The sequence below is a fragment of the Mus caroli genome, unplaced genomic scaffold, assembly GCF_978045245.1.
Source record: "Mus caroli unplaced genomic scaffold, Mus_caroli_1 scaffold_8, whole genome shotgun sequence".
Lineage (NCBI taxonomy): Eukaryota > Metazoa > Chordata > Mammalia > Rodentia > Muridae > Mus > Mus caroli.
Window position 1 is genome coordinate 14,410,119 of NW_028227263.1, and position 19,171 is coordinate 14,429,289.

Consider the following 19,171-nt stretch of genomic DNA (forward strand, 5'->3'; position numbering starts at 1 on the left):
AACTAGAACAAGAAAAGCCCAATCTGGATCTTTCAGGAGGAGGAAAGTTATGTGTGATGGAGCAGGGGCAAGGTCTTCAAGTGTGGACCACCCAGCTAGAGCTCCACATCTGGGTGACTGGGCATTTACAGGCATTAGCTCAATGAGTGGGATACTGAGATAATTGACTATAGGATGGGTTTTTATTAAAAAGAAAAAACCCTGTGGAAAAGATATTCTTGGGGAATCACAGATTCAAATCTAGTCTGGCCACTAAACTAGAGGAAGGAAAAGCAAGGCTGCTTACTTCAGGCTTGGGATGGTCAGCTCTATGTTGAACTTCTCAGCCACATGTATCTCCCAGATGCACTCTGTGTCCGTGGGGTAGTTAGTAGGATACCAAGGACTGGAGAAGGAGCCCGAGAGATTTGAAATTACTCCTCCACAGGAGTGACTTCCTTCTGTGAAAGCAGATGAGAGAGTTGTAGTTGGCATCTTCAGGAATGCACTTGGCATTTTCCCAGACGTGAAATCTAGAGTTGCATCAGATTATTCTACAGTGGGAATCAGAGAGCGGGAAGTGGTGTGGCTGGTCAGGATAGCTGCAGTTTGACTGGCATGTGTAGATCTAAGAGGAGCATGGGAGGATGAAATATATACAATTGGCAGGCAGGACCTGAAAATGATTGAAAGTGACACTAGATACATGTACATTGAGGGTGCTTGGGGACCATGCAGGATACACTTTTGTGTGTATGTTTGTATAGGTGCATGTACATATGTGTGCTTGGGGTAGGCAGAGGCCAACCTTATGTTATTTCTCAGGTGCCACCCACCTTGTGTTTTGAGACACAGTCTCTTAAATTAGGCTGGCTTGCCCAGGAGCCCCCCCCCCCCAAATCCACCCGTTTGTCACTATAATGTTGGTGTTAGAAGCACACAGCACTATGCTTATATATATATATATATATATATTAATGTGAGACCCTGGGCTAAAACTTAGGTCTTTCCATTTGTAAGACCAGTGCTTTACTACCTGAGCTCTAGTCCCCTAGAATATGTACTTCTCTAATGGTCTTCCTAAATTCTTGCCCTGAAAGCCAGCTCAACTGAAGAGTAGCCAACCTACCTGCTTATGAGGGCTCCATCCCACCCATTTTCCCCCTCCTGTCATAGAGGACAGACAGATGTTCCATGATGTTTGAATGAGTTATCACAATGCCATTCTAGTTTATGTTACTTTCAGGAAAGATAGTACCTTATGGTGTACGGGATTGAGAAATAGAAGTTTCAATAAATCTAAAACAAGAAAACCAGACTAGAGCCAGCATCACGCAGGCATTTTAGAACTAAGTGCCAATGAATGAGCAGGCTACTACTTTGAAGTTTGGACAAATAGTTTGCAGACACTCAGTTCTCTTCCCCTCCTGATCTTGGATAGAGTTCCCTTCCCTCTGTATTCTGACCAGAAAAATCATACACAATGCCCAGCTACATGACTTCCTTTCTGTTGAGTTCTAGGTTCACCAAGGCAAGGGCTGTCTTGATTGTTCAGCTGACAAGAAGCACCTCTGGCTTTTTGAACATATACTGTGTAAAGCATTAAGTAGCAAAACCCAAGAGGCCAAAATTCGGAATCCTTACAGCCAATATGGGGATGGGTAGGCTGAGCAAGTGTTTTGTTGAGGGAAGAGAAAGCTCACTGGGGAGTGCTGGTACATGGTCAAGATCCTTTCTTTCTCCTGGCAGGTGTCCTGCTGGCTTTGTATGCAGTATATATTTCAATATTCTGTGCTATCAGTGTCTACCATATGGTGAGCTAAAGGCAATATGTTTGGAAAGTTTGTCCCATGGAATTCTGGTATTTGATTGAGTTTTGTGTTTGTGTGTGTGTTCATATGCACACACGTGGTGTGTGTGTTTTATTCTTCTCTCATACATTACATCATGATCACAATCACAACTGTCCCACCCTCCACTCCTCCCAGTTCTCTCTCTCTCTCTCTCATATACACACACATACACACACACACACACACACACACACACACACACACACACACACACACACACCTCCCTTCTCTCCCAGACTCATTTGTTTCCCTTCAGAAAAGATCCAGCCTCCTAGGGATATGAACTGAACATGGCATAACAAGTTACAATAATACTAGGCACAAGCCTTCATATCAAAGCTGGACAAGAGTTTTACATAAAAAGTTCGGTGGGGGCGTTTGAAGCAGGCAGATCAGATGGCCTGAGAACTCCCTTAACTCCCAGGTCTCCTCTTTGGCCAGACCTAATGTGAAGTTTAGCATTGATAGATGCTAGCCACTTGCTGCCTATCATTACTGGTCCTTTGTCAAGAGTGTTGTTGGGTATCAACAGAATGAATTTTTTCTAATCTAAAGAATCTCAGAAGTAAATTTCTTTTGTACAGAGGTAGTTACAGCATGCTCTATCAATAAGTATCTTATTGGGTTCTATCAGGTTATAGGTGGTCCATCCCTCTTGGGGTCTGAATAAAAATGGTCCCCATAAGCTCTTATATTTGAGTGTTAGGTCTGCAGTTGTTGGAACTGTGTAGGAAGGATTAGAAGGTGAAGCCTTGTTAGAGGAAGTGTTTCACTCAGGAGGTGGGCTTTGAGGTTTTAAAAGCCCACACCATTTCCAGTTAGCACCACATATACTCCCCTCCAATTTGTGGATCAGACATACACTCTCCATTACTGCTCCAGTGCCGTTCCTAGCCTATCTGTTTATCTGTTGCCATATTCCCCACCATGATGGGCATTATGGACTCACCCTCTGGCACTTGTTAGCCCAATAAATCCTTTGCTCTATAAGTTGCCTTGGTCAACTAAGACAGAGAATGTAATGGGCTCCCAACCTTTATATTTGACTGAGGCCTTCACTGTAGGTGGACAATAGTAACAATCACTAGGTGTGGTTGGGAATGTCGAGGTAGAGTACATATGCATTAATGTATTCAGCTTTTGCTATTCCCTTCCCACACTGTGCTTCTTCACCTGCTTCCTCCTGGTTCTTCTTTCTCCAGTTAGTTCCCAGGTCTATACTCTTATTACCTAAATATCGTACTCTCTATTTCTCGCCCCCTTTAAAAAGTCATCCCCCCATCACCCTATTTTTAATTTCACAGCTTATGACATGCACATAAACACACACACACACACACACACACACACATACATATTTTCCAACTACACATTTCACAGAGGATTAATGGGCAGGGTATATAAAGAACCACTGATTTTAAAATTTCTGCTGAACATTATAATCACATGAGAGCTCAACTATTCCTGGCAACTAGGGGTGGTTCTGGAGGTTCTAATGCAACCTGTCTTGGGAATCTCAGAAGCTTTCATTGTGTGTCCAGAACTGGAAATCACTGCTGTGGTCACTGTCCACCAGTGACAAAGTCAGGACACAGATTTCTCAACTTTAAAGAGATGGAATTTAGTGTTGGACTTACCTGTTGGTGAAGGAGTCACATCTGCATCTGCATAAATGGGAAATAAATAGGTTTAGGGAATTTAAATTAAATTCCATGGAGAGAAAAATGTTATCTGTTTTTCTAACATGGGCATGTCTCTCTGGGAGGGTGGTATCACATCTGTAGAACATACAGACAATAGGAAAAGCCAACAAAGTGTTCCTGGGCATCTATTTTTAAGCCAGTTGTGCTCTGCATTTCCTGCCTTTCTTGCTAAAGGAGTGTTGCCCTTGTCAGTTTACCAAGTCTAGAACAACCTAGGAGGCAAATCTTTGGGCTTCTTTAGGGAGTCTCCAGATTAGGCTACTGAGGTGGAAAGAGCCACTCTAAATGTAGGTAGCACCATTGCATGGGCTGGGGTCCTAGACTGAATGAAAAGAAGAAAGTTCAGTGCCAACATTCATCTTTCTCTGCTTCCTGGATTCAATTCACTATGACCAGCTGCCTCAGGCTCTGTCCTCCATGATGTCTCTGCCATGGTGGACCACACCTGAACCATGAGTCAGAAACGAACCCTTCCTTTGGTAAGTTGCCTCTGTTAGATATTATGTTTATAGCTACGTGAGAAGTAATTAACAAGGCCATTTTCAATGGAGTCACATCCCTGCTCTGTTTGTGGCTTCTATACATCACTAAGATGCCTCATAGAAAGAACCCATTACAGGAGACAGAATACCTGAGCAGATAACGCCAGCATCCTCATGGTGGCCACAGTTGTGGTCTAACCAGGCAGAGCTGGAACACTGGCCAAAGTGGTTTTCCGTTCCTGAACACTGAATGTTGTCCAGAAGGATGTTTCCAGAGCCTGGACCAAAGTAGGCACTTCCAGGAGCAGCAATAGCATGGCCACAGCCCAGCTGTCTGCACACAACCTCAGCTTCATTCAGGTCCCACAGGTCATCACACACGGTGCCCCAGGCCCCCTGGTGGAGGATCTCCACGCGTCCCGAGCACTGTCCAGAGCTGCCTGCCAACCGCAGCACTGGTCTTTCTTCTAAACAGAGAAATATTCCAGTTTTGAACATGGAGAAGTTTATGTAGAAAGTGACATTGGATGGAGTTCCAGGACTTCTATGGAAGAGTTGGGGAAAGGAGTGGGGACCCCAAATGGGATAGGAACTCCACAGAAGGACCAACAAAGTCAACTAGCCTGACCCCTTGAAGGCTCTCAGACACTGAACCAGCAACCAAAGAGCATCCATGGACTGGACCTAAGACCCCTAGACATATGTAGCAGATGTGCAGCTTGGTCTTCATGTGGATTCCCCCAACAACTGGTGTAGGAGCTGTCCCTAAAGCTGTTGCCTGTCTGTGGATCCCATTCCCTTAAATGGGCTCCCTTGCCTGGTCTCAGTAGGAGAGGATGCACCTAGCTTGGCAGAGACTTGATGTGTCAGAGGGGGGAATACCCAGGGGAGCCTGCACCCTCTCAGAGGAGAGGGGAGGATGAATGGGGGAAGGGAGTGTGTGAGGGGGGAACTGGGAGGAGAGCAGTGGGATGGGTAGTTATATGGAAGAATTTGGTTGGAGGAAAGGAAAGGGAGAGATGTTGTGATTATATTATAAACCCCAAAATAAAAAATAGAAAAGAGAAAGAAAGAAAGAGAGAGAGAGAGAGAGAGAGAGAGAGAGAGAGAGAGAGAGAGAGAGAGAGAAAGAAAGAAAGAAAGAAAGAAAGAAAGAAAGAAAGAAAGAAAGAAAGAAAGAGAGGAAGAGAGGAAGAGAGAAAGAGAGGAAGAGAGAAAGAGAGACAGACAGACAGACTAGCAGCTGTACCATCCATGACCAAGGTCATCAAACCTTTGAGGTTGTCTTGATTCCATAAAAGCCATAAAAGCCCAAGGGTTATAGAGTAAGACAGAAACTGGGGTTGAAGTTCATTCTACTGCCCCCTACATGGCAATAACTTCACCTCTCTGAGCTGTTTCCTCATTTCTAAAGTCATCCTTCTATCAAGTGTGTATCGTAGAGGCTCTCAGGATCAATCAGGGAGAGCACACTTATAAGATACACAGATCACACCCACAAAGGAGTTTCCTCGGAGACAAGCAAACCCAAACCTCAGACAGGAACTTACTACTTATCTGGTTTTCTGACAGTCTCAAAGAATTACTGGAGTTCCTGCAGGGGGAATCTAAGCATCAGCAATCTCACCACTGACAGGCAGTGCTCCCTAGCTCTGCAATGATTGTCTATGAGGCCAAGGATAGCAGGAGTCCCCAAGCCTCAAGTCAGGGTGCATCTGTAAGGCATGCTACATGTGAGTTGGGTCAACAGGTAAAGGTGTGTGTGTGTGTGTGTGTGTGTGTGTGTGTGTGTGTGTGTGTGTGTGTAAAATCTTGAGGAGTGTTAGGCTTCCATGTTTCAGAACTCTGGACAGTTCCCAAAGATCTTGTGATAGCAAATGCAGCCTGAAGACCATTCATTGAGCTTGGTTTTCCATTGAAACTGCCTGGCCTTTTACAACTACCCTTTGCAGCATTTGTACAGGATGCATGTTACTATTTTATTGTTGCTTGGTAACCTGACCCTCATGGTGAGAAAATCTACCTCCTTGTGATACTAGCACCTCTAGCAGGTGAGGTGTGTGTGTGTGTGTGTGTGTGTGTGTGTGTGTGTGTTTGGGAGTGTGGGTTAAAATCTACCCAGGCCTTGTGATAGAAGTGTTGATTTAAAAATTGTTCTCTATTATCTCCTGAAGCTTCCTACCTGACTCTCTTCCATCTTGTGGAATTGCATTGAAGAAAGCATAAAAGCCAGTGTTTGTTGTCATATAATCGCTGCGGAACACCACTGTCAAGATGTCTGAGGAGGAGAAAAATACCACAGCTGATGGGGCACAAAACTTCCCCATGGAGAGTGATGCAATTCTGGGGCCATCGAAGATCTCAATTGAGTCATAGGGACATCCAAGGATATCTTCCAGGCTGGGGGTGGGGATGAAAGCTGGGTATTAATGACACAGTAGCAACATCTTCAGTATCAATGCCCCAAAATGTGACAATCTCAGAACATGAAGTATTCATTAGTCTTTCTCAAATGTTTTATCAGGACTCTATTTTCTTTGCCTAGGTAGTATATGAAGTTTACTAATACAATTTTATCATAATTTTAAAAATTATAGTGATTCTGACCAGCCACAAAGGTAATATATGTTAGGAGTCTGTGATTGCTGTTTGTTTGGATTTAAAGCAAATCTAAATTAACAGCCTTGGCACAGTCCTGATGGAACCATGATTTGGCCTAGCTGAGTCTGGTTTATCACGGAATCTCATGATCTTGCTCTATTGCAGCATGGTGTGTACTATGTGAGTGAAGAAAGGCCATGTAAAGATTTTGCTGGAAGAAAACTTTTGGTGAAGAACTGGGGCTTTGACATCATATACACCTGCATCTGTTGTCAATGGGCAAGTTAGTTACTTTCCACTTGTTCATTTTCCTCATATCTAATGAGGATGGTAAAGACATTTGTAGGCTATAGTGATGCCGGAGCATGACAAAGCCTAGAAGCATATAACCCAGGATCTATAGCAATAGCTCAGTGGGTAAAGTGCTTGTTATTAAACATGTAGACCTGAGTTTAGTCCCCAGGACCCATGTGAAAATTCTGGTTATGGTGGCCTAGCTTCTTTAAGAGCTCAAGGCCAATGAGCAATCTCTCTTGAAAAACAAGTTGGATAGTGCCTGAAAAATGACACCTGAAATGACCTTTGACCTTCATGTGAACATAGGTGGAGAAGAATTAGGGAAGGGACTGAAGGAGCTGAAGGGAATTGCAACCCCATAGGAAGAACAACAGTATTAACTAACCTGGGACCCTCAGAGCTCCCAGAGACTAAGCCATCAACCAAAGAGCATTCGTGGGTTGGTCCATGGGCCCCACTACATGTGTAGCAGAGGACTGTCTGTAAGGGGTCAGTGGGAAAGGATGCACTTAATACTGTAGAAACTTAGTGCCTCGGGGAAGGAGGATGCTAGTGGTGTGAGGCAGAAGTGGATGGGTGGGTGGGTGGGACAGCACCCTCTCAGAAGCAAAGGGAAGGGGGGGATGGGGTGAAGAACTCATGGAGGAGGACCAAGAAGGGGGGGCAACATTTGGAATGTAAATAAGTAAAATAATTATAAAAATAATAGATCCAGATAGGATTAAAAATAAAAAAATAAAAGACAGATTTCCAAAGCTGAGCTATGTCAAAACATTGATAAACGACTTGCTGCATTCTCCTAGCTAGAAGAGAAATTAGATACTGCTACAAAATTAATTCAGACTTGAATTTGGAAATGCTCCTTCGTTTTGTGCTCCTCTGCTTTTTTCCAATCAGTAAAGAAAATGTCTTTACCACAGCTAGGAAACCCAATATTCTTATTCAGATCGAACCCTCTCTTTAAAACTAGTTTCTTACTTCAGATTCGGAATCATGAGTTCTATGCGGAAACCTTTCTCCACATGGATCTCCCACACGCATTGGATGTCTGTTGGGTAGTTTTCTGGGTACCGTGGACTCGTAAATGAACCCGAGAGGCTGGAGATGACTCCTCCACAAGAGTTACTTCCTCCTGAAGTAAGGAAAAGGATGTCATGTTGCAGCCATGTGGTGCCTATGACTGGGACCACCTCTCAGTTAACAGCAAGCACTTTGCTGCATCACGGTCACTTATTTTAACGCAGTGTGTTCAGACTGGAACTTGTAGATTAGGGAATTTATGAAAGTTAAACAAGACGAAGATCTAGTTCTTCCACAGTCATTGTCATGTTAGCATGAAATGATATAGCCCTACATGGGTATACAAGGCAGTGTGTTGTCTTTAAAAGTAGATAACAAATCATCCAGTTATTTGGAGGGAGTTTGAAAGCACCATGCACTTCATTTGTACCTAAACTGTATGAAGCTGCTCGATTTTTCTTCTTTTCACCTCGATGACACCTTGTAGTCCTCCCAGGCTCCCACAGATTTCTAATCTTTCCTAAGATGGATCTGGACACTGATTCTAGACATCCTACACCTCTGTCACTAATTAAATTCTGGGATGGGAGAAAGCTGGAATCAAATCCAAGGTATTTCACATATTGCACAAGTGCTCTCTACCACAGAGCCCATTCCCCAGTCCTTTCTGTAAAGACAGAGTCTTATTATATAGCCAAAGGTGCCCTTGAACTCAAACCCTCCTGCCTGTATCCCTCAAGTAACAGGATGACAACTGTATGTCACCCTACTCCATTCTCCATTGATCCCATCTATAGGTTATAACAATAGGGTCAGGACACATGTGTGACAGGAGATGAAAAACAGCTGTCTTTGAGCATCCACTTCAGGGCTGTGCCTAAACAAGGCAGGCTGAGTGTGGGTCAGATGGACTGCAGAATGACATCTACCAATTTGTTGACTTCTTGTCTACTTTATCCTGGGAAGACCCACAGCCCTCCTTTCCCTCATGTTCCTCCTAACACATAGTCACCATTTACAGAGTGGCACCAGAGGAGTAAGCCCCTCACCCATGCCAGGGGCTCTGTTGTACTACATCCCTGGGCATTGCCTAGAATTTGTCTCCATGGAGTTACCATGTCATAAAGAAGTGACTACCTGTTAGTGGATCCTGAGAAGTTGGAGGAGGACCTGGAAAGGAAATAAAGAAGATAATAATGACATCCAGGGGGAAAATCTTTAGTCTTATCTACAAGCTAGTACATGGTGAATGGTTTCCTTGGAAACATCAATGAGTTTGGTGCCAACTTAGAAGAGTCTGAAGCTGCTAAGTGAATATTCTCTATAGTTCTATGGCAGATCAAAGCCTTCCAGTAATACTTGGACATGCCCCTTATCACCAGATGAGGACTAGGCAGGCTCCCTCCCTTGAACCTGAGTGGGCTCTATAAGTGCTTTAAACAACAGGATATGGCAGAAGCCATGCTGTGTCCAACTATTGACATATGCTTCCTGTTTCTGAGTCTGAGACTTACTTATAGCACCTCACACCATCCTACCCCTTGAAGCGACTGGATGAAGAGGCTCTGAGGCTCCCTGGAAAGGGAGAGGGCTCACCTTTGCAGTGCACTCATGAAGGCACTGATGATGTATATGAAGCTATTCTGAGCTCTCCAAACCAGAACCCAGGCAAATGACCCTGAGACCCTAGCTTGACGCTCTGAGGAGCAGAAGAATCTCCCAGCTGAGCCCTGCCCAAATTCCTGACACACAAAACCATGGCATGTGTTGGAATGTCTCTGTCTTAAACCACTAAATTTTGAGGCTACAATGGATAACCAGAATGGATCCTTCTTCATTTCTTTGTACAATTCCCACTAAATGAGCAAACCACAGGCAACAGTTCATTGAATAGCTACTGTTGGAGATTTAGCTCAGTGGGAGGGTGCTTGCCTGGCAAGCACAAGGCCCTGGGTTCCATCCTCTGGTTTGAGAAATTTGAAAAGTGTCTTCTATTCATGGCCTTAATCATGGCCTTGTAGCTTTAGACAACACTTCTCTTCTCAGTAATGACCTCAGCACAAGCTGTTCTTGCCTGGGACACTCAGCACTCATCAAGATCTCCTCCAGGCCAATGCCAAGGGAGATGGTTCTTTCAGTGACCTGTGACCTGTGTGCCCTCCGCCACTGGAGAGATAACCCAGGCACATTCAGATGGTAAATCCCAACTTTCCTTCAAGATAAACCTTACGAGATGTCTCTCCTTCTGGAGAGAAATGTGAGAGGTCCTGGATCATATCTACCAATGCTTTGTGCAGAGCTTACAGTGAAAAGAAATTATGTTTTCATTCACCTCCAATGTCATTCTAGAATTTATTGTATTAGTCTAATTTTCTAATACATATATATGATTATTATATAGTATCGTTTATATATGATTATATATTATTATAAATGTATATGTAATATAAAACTGGTACTCCCATTAATTTACTTAATGATCAAAATTGCTTAACCTTGCCTAAATCTGCCTTCTGAAAACATAGCATATATGTCTTTTTTTTTCATTTCATTTTTTTATTAGATATTTTCTTCATTTACATTTCAAATGCTAACCCGAAAGTCCCCTATACCCTCCCCCTGCCCTGTTCTCCAACCCACCCACTCCCGCTTCCTGGCCCTGGCATTCCCCTGTACTGGGGCATATGATCTTCACAAGACCAAGGGCCTCTCCTCCCAGTGATGACTGACTAGGTCATCCTCTGCTACATAGCATATGTGTCTTTTAAGGAGTTTTCTTGGTGATGAGAAATTACCTGAGCAAACTGTCCCCTCATCTTTATTATAGAGTTGTCTGATCTGGGTGTCTTGGGTCAGTGTGTGTATGGCAAGTGACTAGAGGTCAAGTGTACTGGCAGTTCGGCCCATATCCTTTGAATTAGCCAAAAAGTCCCTTGCTAACTTTCTATGAGTCTGTTTATTTGAAGAACATAAATAGTCAAACTATTTTCCCAGAGGGAATTAATAGCTGGAGAAGGTCCTGATTTGTGAAGATTTGACATATGGCTTTTCATGAAGGAGGAGCTGTCCTTCAAATTTTGAATTTGGATGTTTTCCTAGGGTCACATATGTGGTCCGATCCTCCCTTGAGATGCTGGGACGCAGCAGTGAGCTCCCAGGCACCTCAGATAGCGAGGATGCATGACAGGTGCTCTCAGTGTGCTGCTGCTGAGCCAGGACATTCAGAAGCTTAGCTATATGGAATGTATTCTTTGACTTATGGTAGTTTTACATTGGGCTTCCTGAGATATAACTCTATCATAAGTTGAGAAGAATCCATCTATACATGTATGAACAGCTCCGAATGCCTGACTCTTAGCATTAAAAAAAAAGATATTTAGTACTGTTTTCACAGTTGCTCTTCCTGAGTGGGGAATTTTCCTTAACTAGGAGAGCAGTGGACATACCTGGCGGCATAGGTGGAGGAGGGGCATCTGAATCTGTATACAGAAAGAGAAACAACAGGTCACTCTCTCTGAGGACCTCAAAGGATAGAAGATGAGGTGATAAGAAGGGGGTGGTGAGTAAGAGGGACAGACCCATGGCCTATCTGGGTACAGAAACTAGCTCCTAGAACCACCAATTGGACACCCTCATCTAAGGTAAGTTCTTGGCTTAGAAAACTTAGACCAGCCACTAGGTAGGTTATGTCTCATGGTGGGCAGAGCTAGGTACTTGTGACACCCCTATACAGAATCCCTGGAGAACTCTTAAAGTACAGGCTCCAGAGCTCCTTCCCAAACCTACTCAGTGATAGTTTCTTTTTTTTTTTTTTTTTTTTGGTTTTTTCGAGACAGGGTTTCTCTGTATAGCTCTGGCTGTCCTGGAACTCACTTTGTAGACCAGGCTGGCCTCGAACTCAGAAATCCGCCTGCCTCTGCCTCCCGAGTGCTGGGATTAAAGGCGTGCGCCACCATGCCCGGCTTCAGTGATAGTTTCTTAAGAGAGCGACCCTGGAATCTTTACTGCAATGCCCCAGAGTGGTGCCAAGAGGTATCGTAGACTTCCCATAACCACCAAGTGCTATTCATGACAGGATAGGTGTCTGCACCTAGGACCTGGTCCTGAAGGGTTGCTTAAAGAATCAAATGGGTGGCTGGAAATTTTCACCCAAAAAAGATAGTTTCCAAATTCCTCTAGTTGCATAGGAAGAGAATGAATACCTGAGCAGATAACACCAGCATCCTCATGGTGGCCACAGTTATGTTCAGACCATCCTGAATGTGGACACTGGCCGAGGTAATGTTCCATTCCAGAACACTGAAGGTTGTCTAGGAAGATTTCTCCAGAGCCTGGGCCAAAGTAAGCCTCACCAAGGCTAGAAACAGCCTGACCACACTCTAGCTGGCGGCATACAACCTCAGCTTCATTTGAACCCCACAAGTCATCACATATGGTGCCCCAGACTCCCTGGTAGAGGATTTCCACTCGTCCTGAGCACCGACTGGAGCCACCCACTAGGCGAAGCTCTGGCCAGTCTCCTGGGGTGGGGGGAGAGAGAGAGAGAGAGAGGTGGTATGAGTCCCCACACCCCAATACCTTCACCTGGAATCCTGCAGTACTAGATTCAGAGAAAGGCTGGGTAGGGCTTTGGGCATTCATCCACTCTCATGTTTATCATGGATTTCTGAGTTTCAGTTTGTGGGGGTTGCAGCAAATTTTGTTTCAGCAGACTTTTTTGTTTCCTGTGTTAGCCATGGATTGTATAGCCATAGACCCTCTGGGAACCTGAGTCTATTCACTTGTGAAATATAAACACAGTAAAATGTACCATTCCACAATCTGATAAATACAACAAAAGCAAAGGCAGGATGTTAGAGGATAATGGCAGAGAAGAGATGCTGAATGACACCCTTTAGAAATGTGAAAAGGAAGCCAGGCAGTGGTGGCGCACGCCTTTAGTCCCAGCACTTGGGAGGCAGAGGCATGCGGATTTCTGAGTTCGAGGCCAGCCTGGTCTACAGAGTGAGTTCAGAGGAGAGGAGAGGAGAGGAGAGGAGAGGAGAGGAGAGGAGAGGAGAGGAGAGGAGAGGAGAGGAGAGGAGAGGAGAGGAGAGGAGAGGAGAGGAGAGGAGAGGAGAGGAGAGGAGAGGAGAGGAGAGGAGAGGAGAGGAGAGGAGAGGAGAGGAGAGAAAAGTGAAAAGGAGCTAGTGAGTAGAAGAGCCAACAAAACCAAACAGGCAAAAACAAACCAAAAACCAAAAACCATCCTTTGGACCAGAGAGAAGTGTACAGACAAGGAGCCCTAAAGAGCCATGTTGCTTTGGTGTATACCTTTTCTCTTGGTGTTATGCCAGTGAGGAAAATGACCAAACATGTAGCCTATTTTTTAGGTAATATGTGAATCCTTTACAAATGATTGATACACATATGAACACACATGCATACACACACAACACATCACACATGAAAAAGTGAGAAGAATCACAGCCAGACATGACATTCTGTAACAGATTTGCAGCTGAAAGAAGTGAACTTGGAGGTGAAAGACCAAACAGCCCAAAGACAAAGTCAAAGGCAGCTGATATTTAACTCCCACCCATAAAAGACACCACTGACCTGGAACATCAGACAGAGGTTTTTCAGCATCTGTAAGTAGGAAAAACAAATAGGTCGGTATTTGGAGGAACTCCAGGCTTTAATAGCAGAAGATAATGTTTAATTATACTCTCATTTGTATTGATTAATCTATTATCAATCCCTTTAAAGAACATGATACCAGGAAAAAAACAAATTTATCAGTAGGTCTAAAATAAGCTTCTGTCTGGGGTGTTAGTTTATTACAGCAAAGTGAGAAAGTGGACAGATGTAGACGGCTGTGGTTTGGATAGTGTCTGCTCCCAGGAGCCTGAGTATTTACTGGTACACTATACACTAGTAACATGTATTAATCTGTGTGGGCAGCTCTGTGGACTGCAAACCCATTCTATTAACAGTGCCTGACTCTTTGGAGTCACATCTGCAATTGTAGCAGTTTGCTTAAAGACATCACATTGTCAGACAAGGCTGGCTGTAGATATTCCAGAGGGAACCTATTTACTCACAACTACTCATGCACGAGTCAGGGCATTTAAAAAAATAAAAAAGACACAGGCAATTGAAATTAGTCACCTCCCAGGTGAATTTCCTCCATATTATGACTAAGGAGAATAATGAGTTGTGCACTTCTTTGTTAGTTAGTAGGACAGTACTTCGTCAAAAACTTCTTTTCTGAAAAATATCAGTCAGTCTTCTAGTTTCCTAAGTGAAGATCTGAAAATGTAGATGCTACACAGATGCAGTCTGGAAGTTCACTGCAGCTCTGAGAGGCAGCCCCATGCAGCCCTGGTCTCCCTGCAGTAGGCTACTGCCTCCAAATTTAGATACATTCTTTGCATATTTCAGCAAAGCACACATTGCTAATGATTACTGCCAAATGAGAAACTTAGATAGAGTACCTGAGCAGATGACACCAGCATCTTCATGGTGGCCACAGTTGTGGTCTGACCAGCCAGAATGGGCACACTGGCCCAGGAAGTGCTCCACCCCAGCACACTGGAGGTTATCTAGGAAGATATCTCCTGAACCAGGGCCAAAATAGGCCTTGCCAAGGGCAGACACAGCCTGACCACACCCCAGCTGTCTGCATATGACTTCAGCTTCATTCAGGTCCCAGAGGTCATCACATACAGTCCCCCAGACTCCCTGGTAGAGGATCTCCACACGCCCTGAGCATCGATTGGAGCCACCCACCAGCCGCAGCTCTGGCCAGTCCCCTGCAGACAGAGACTTGGTGACTGTTGTCATCTGGAAGTATGATACCTTTCCATGAGATGTTTGAGCTGCCCTTTCCTCTATTCTATTAGGTAAAGAAAACCTACTAAAGTCAGCCAACTGGTCTCCAGCTGGAGTGTAAGTCAAAGGGGTTGTCAATAGCATTTAGGGCATACAAAATCCACTAATTACTATCTATTATGTCAGAAACATGCACAAATCTGTTTGAGCTTAATGCAGAAAAAAATGAATCTTGTACAAAACTTTGTTATTTTTGTGAGAAGTTTTCAAGTGTCACTTTTATGATAGCTCAAGGTTACAGCAGGGTGTTAGCTTGCCAACCTTATCTGTGAAGGAACTGAAAGTAGAAAAAAAATCAGAAGGATTCCCCTGAAATCTACTCATGGCAAACAACATGTCTATCTATTTAAGGCCCTCTGCACCCCCTGCTTCAGAAGTGCCTTATTCTTTTTCTGCTTGTCTAGTTCATTGCCCAACTTGGAAAAATCAGTTAGCGATTGTGATGGGAAGGCTAATTATACCTGAGTCGGATACGGGAAGAGGTGAGATGTTCCCACTGGGAGTATTTGAGAATTCTGAAAGGTACAAAAGCAAAACCAGACAATAATAACAGCTATAACAACAAAACACTCTGTTTATTCAGGTTGTGAGAGCTGGAAGGCTGTCGGGGTCTGCAATGGTCCTATGTCCTAGTATAGAGTTAGTTGATTTATTTGCAAGCAAATGGACTGTATGTAGTTCTAGCATTTCACACCACAAAGCAGGTACAACATATATAGACATGGGCGCTGAGAGAAAGAAACACTTGGTACTCAAATAGGTGCCTCCTGAGACTTACGTGGTCTTTCTGTTACCATCTTGGAAGTTGCTGTGGGGATGGCTGTGGGGACAAGATGAGGGGAGACTTATGAGGTCAAGGGCACCATCCTTCATTGAACATCCAGATCCCCCTGGATTCTTTCATCTTCTCACTTATATAATAAAAAATGTCCTAAGCCAAACCCTCTCTTCACATGGGTCTAATGTAGCCCAGCAGCATGGAAGCTGACCCCTTTGCATCCGCACCAAAAATATAACTTCATTTGTGCTAAAATGAAAACACTCATACGCTGTTTTTCTGGGAGGAACCATCCCCCACTTTTTGACTTGCTTCTTGTGATGGTTAGTCTTAATTTCAACTCAATTTCCATTGTAGAGGTATTTCTGCCTCTTCAGCTAGCTTTATTCCTAGATATTTTTTAGAAGCTTTTTAAAAGAAAGTGTTTCCATGATCTCTTTCTCAGCATGTTTGTTATTGGTATATAAGATATCTACAGATATATCTATATATAGAGAGATATACATATACATATACATATACATATACATATACATATACATATACATATACATATACATATACATATACATATACATATAGATAGATATAAATATACACAGATATATAGATATATATACACATATATGCACATATATGTATATATATGTATGTGTATATATATGTATGTATGTGTATATATATATATGTGTGTGTGTGTGTGTGTGTGTGTGTGTGTGTGTGTGTGTGTGTACTATGTAAGAATTTACATATATGGGGCTGGAGAGATGTCTCAGTGGTTAAAAGCAGTGGCTGTTCTTTCAGAGGACCTGAGTTTAATTCCCATTACCCACATAGCAGCTGACAACAGTCTGTAATCTAGCTCTATGTGATCATGTATTCTGAAAGATGTATAGATGCTGAGGACAAAGAGAGGCTTGTGAATTTCCCTTACTCTGCTAAGGATTTTTCCCACTCCCCACCTCCCAATTTTAAAGAGTTTTCATAGGAAACTTTTTACAACTTAGAAATAAATGCTAAATTCACTTTTCAAAGTGTCTTTTTTTTTTTTTTCCTGTGACTTCAACTAGCAGGCTGAAAGTTAGAGCTACTGAATTCCCCTGGAGTTAGAACAAAAGCTACTTTACTTAATCCCTTGCTGTTTTAGGATGAGGTGCTAAGTACCTCTAGCCTCAGAAGAACTCAGCAGGCAGGTCAGCTACAGTAGCAAAGTAGCTTAGATAAGTAAACTCTTAGTACTTAGATAAGTAAACTCTTTGCTGTATAATAATACAGCAACCCTAAATATCTCTAAAGGCAAGGTCTTACCCCCATATCTCATAAGACAAAGTCTTAACCTCCACTGATGCTCTTCCCCCTCTGATGCCTCAAGAACTAAGAACAGAAAGAAAGAAGACCCCGCTGGGGCTGGCCCCCAGTACATCCCAGCCTCATTCCTGATTTTTAGGAATTTGCTTTAAGGTTTTCTCCATTTAGTATGATATTGGCAATGGGTTTGTCATGCGTAGCCTTTATTATGTTAATGTATGCTCCCTTCAGTCTTACTGCTCCTGGAACTTTTATTGTGAGGTATACTAAATTTTGCCAAATGTCTTTCCTGCATCAATTGAGAGGATCATGTGATTTTTGTCTATAATTCCATCTAAATGATTTATTTATCACATTTATGAATGACTTACACATTCTGAACCATCCCTGCATCTCTAGGACAAGTCCAATATTATTATGGTGGGTGATCTTTCAGATGTGTCTTGACTCAGTTTGCTAGTATTTTGCTGAGGACTTTTACATTTATGTTCCCTGGGGACACTGGCCTGTAGTTTTCTTTTCTTTTCTTTTTCCCCTGTCTTTTTTTTTTTTTTTTCAAGTAATACTGGCGTCATGGAAGGAGATCTAGAGTAATTCTTCTGTTCCTAGTTTTCTAATGATTTTTAAAGTATTGGTTATAGAGTTATCTAGAAAGTTTGGTCGAATTCTTCTGGACATTTTTGAAGCTATCATCATCATCATCATCATCATCATCATCACTATTACTATTTCAACTTATTTCTATGGGTCTTTGCAAGTTAGTGATTTTTTATTGGTTTAACTTTGGTAGTTTGGAAGAATCTAGAAATTTGTTCATACCTTTAAAAAAAATATTTTATTTATTTACATTCCAGCCATTGCCCACCTCCTGCTCTCCCTACCACAGTTCCTCATCCCATTTTTCCTCCCCCCTTGTCTCCAAAAGGGCGCTCCTCCTCTCCCCCCACCACTGGGCATCCCCCTTCCCTGGGGCCTCAAGTCTCTCAAGGATTAGGGACATCTTCTCCCACGGAGACCAGACCAGGCAGTCCTCTGAAGGAAAGAAAGGTAGGCTCCAGTGACCAGCCCAACTTGGGATCTATTTCATGGGGGGTGGGAGGGCACCAAGACCTGACACTATTACTGATGCTTACAGACAGGAGCTTACAGACATGGCTGTCCTCTGAGAGGCCCTACCATTAGCTGACTGAGACAGACACAGATACTTACACCTAACCATTGGACTGGAGTCAGTGACCCCTATGGTTAAATTAGGGGAAGTATTGAAGAAGCTGAAGGGTAGGGTGACCCCAGAGGAAGACCAGCAGTTTCAACTAATCCAGACCTCTGAGAGCTCCCAGAGACTGAGCCACTAACCAGGCAGCATATATAGGCTGATCTGAGGCCCCTGGCACATATATAGCAGAGGACTGCCTGTTCATTTCTTTTATAATTTTATCTTAATAGAGGGTTTTTTTAATATAAGTTTTTTTTAATCTTAATAGGTTTTTAAAAAAATATTTCCCTATATTATTCTGAATTTCATTGTTCTATGTCATGATGGTCCCATGTTCATTTCTAATTCTATTTATTTGGATAATCTGCTTTCTTTTGGCTAGTAAGCCAAGGGCCTATTGATCTTATTTATCTTCTTGAAGAACCAGCTCTTAGATCTGTTGATTCTCTGCAGTGTTTTCTTTGCTTCTATTTTATCATTTTCTGCTTTGCTCTTTACTATTTCTAGGAGACAAACCTCTGGGAGAATCTGTGAGACCATTGCCATTGAGCTTCGACTGAAGTGAGAAGGTGCATCCTACGTGTGGCATGGCCTTTTCACAGGTGATGGTCCCACGTCGAATAAAAGCAGAAAGTGAGATGAACACCTGCATTCACCTTTCTCTGCTTCCTGAGTGTGGATGCCATTTGAGCTCTACCTGCCACAGCTAGAGCCACTGCATGCCTTCCCAGGCATGGCAGGCTACACTTCAAACTGTGAGTCAAAATGAACCTTCCTCCCTTAAGTTGCTTTTGTCAGGTATTTTGTAATTTTTTTTAAATAAGAAAAATAATGAATATGCTTCTGCTATATTAACGTTTTGATGTGGAATATCTAATTAAGTATGTCTTACCTTGGCTAAAAACAAGGAATTTGGAAATTAAATAGACAGTTATCAACATAAAGTGACCTGGTGGTTGAGTAAATGTGACCTGGTGGTTGAGTAAATGTAACTTAGTTCCAGTGTGACTGGGCATTATGTTCATGCAGAAAACCTGCTGACAGAACCTCTCTGTCATCCG

The 19,171-nt window shown here is 43.1% G+C and overlaps 1 protein-coding gene across 1 annotated transcript in view; it reads right to left on the reverse strand.

Annotated features, from left to right (window-relative positions):
• The window catches only part of LOC110298270 (scavenger receptor cysteine-rich domain-containing protein DMBT1), a 125,682-nt gene that overhangs the window by 53,746 nt on the left and 52,765 nt on the right, over positions 1-19,171 (reverse strand). The window contains exons 14-25 of the mRNA XM_085841244.1: positions 15,587-15,628; positions 15,270-15,323; positions 14,412-14,729; positions 13,534-13,563; positions 12,138-12,455; positions 11,382-11,414; positions 9,073-9,105; positions 7,894-8,047; positions 6,200-6,417; positions 4,167-4,484; positions 3,470-3,496; positions 287-440 (exon numbers count right to left, since the gene is read on the reverse strand). Of these exons, the coding sequence (XP_085697370.1) occupies positions 287-440; positions 3,470-3,496; positions 4,167-4,484; positions 6,200-6,417; positions 7,894-8,047; positions 9,073-9,105; positions 11,382-11,414; positions 12,138-12,455; positions 13,534-13,563; positions 14,412-14,729; positions 15,270-15,323; positions 15,587-15,628 (1,699 nt within the window). The remainder of the gene's footprint in view (positions 1-286; positions 441-3,469; positions 3,497-4,166; positions 4,485-6,199; positions 6,418-7,893; positions 8,048-9,072; positions 9,106-11,381; positions 11,415-12,137; positions 12,456-13,533; positions 13,564-14,411; positions 14,730-15,269; positions 15,324-15,586; positions 15,629-19,171) is intronic.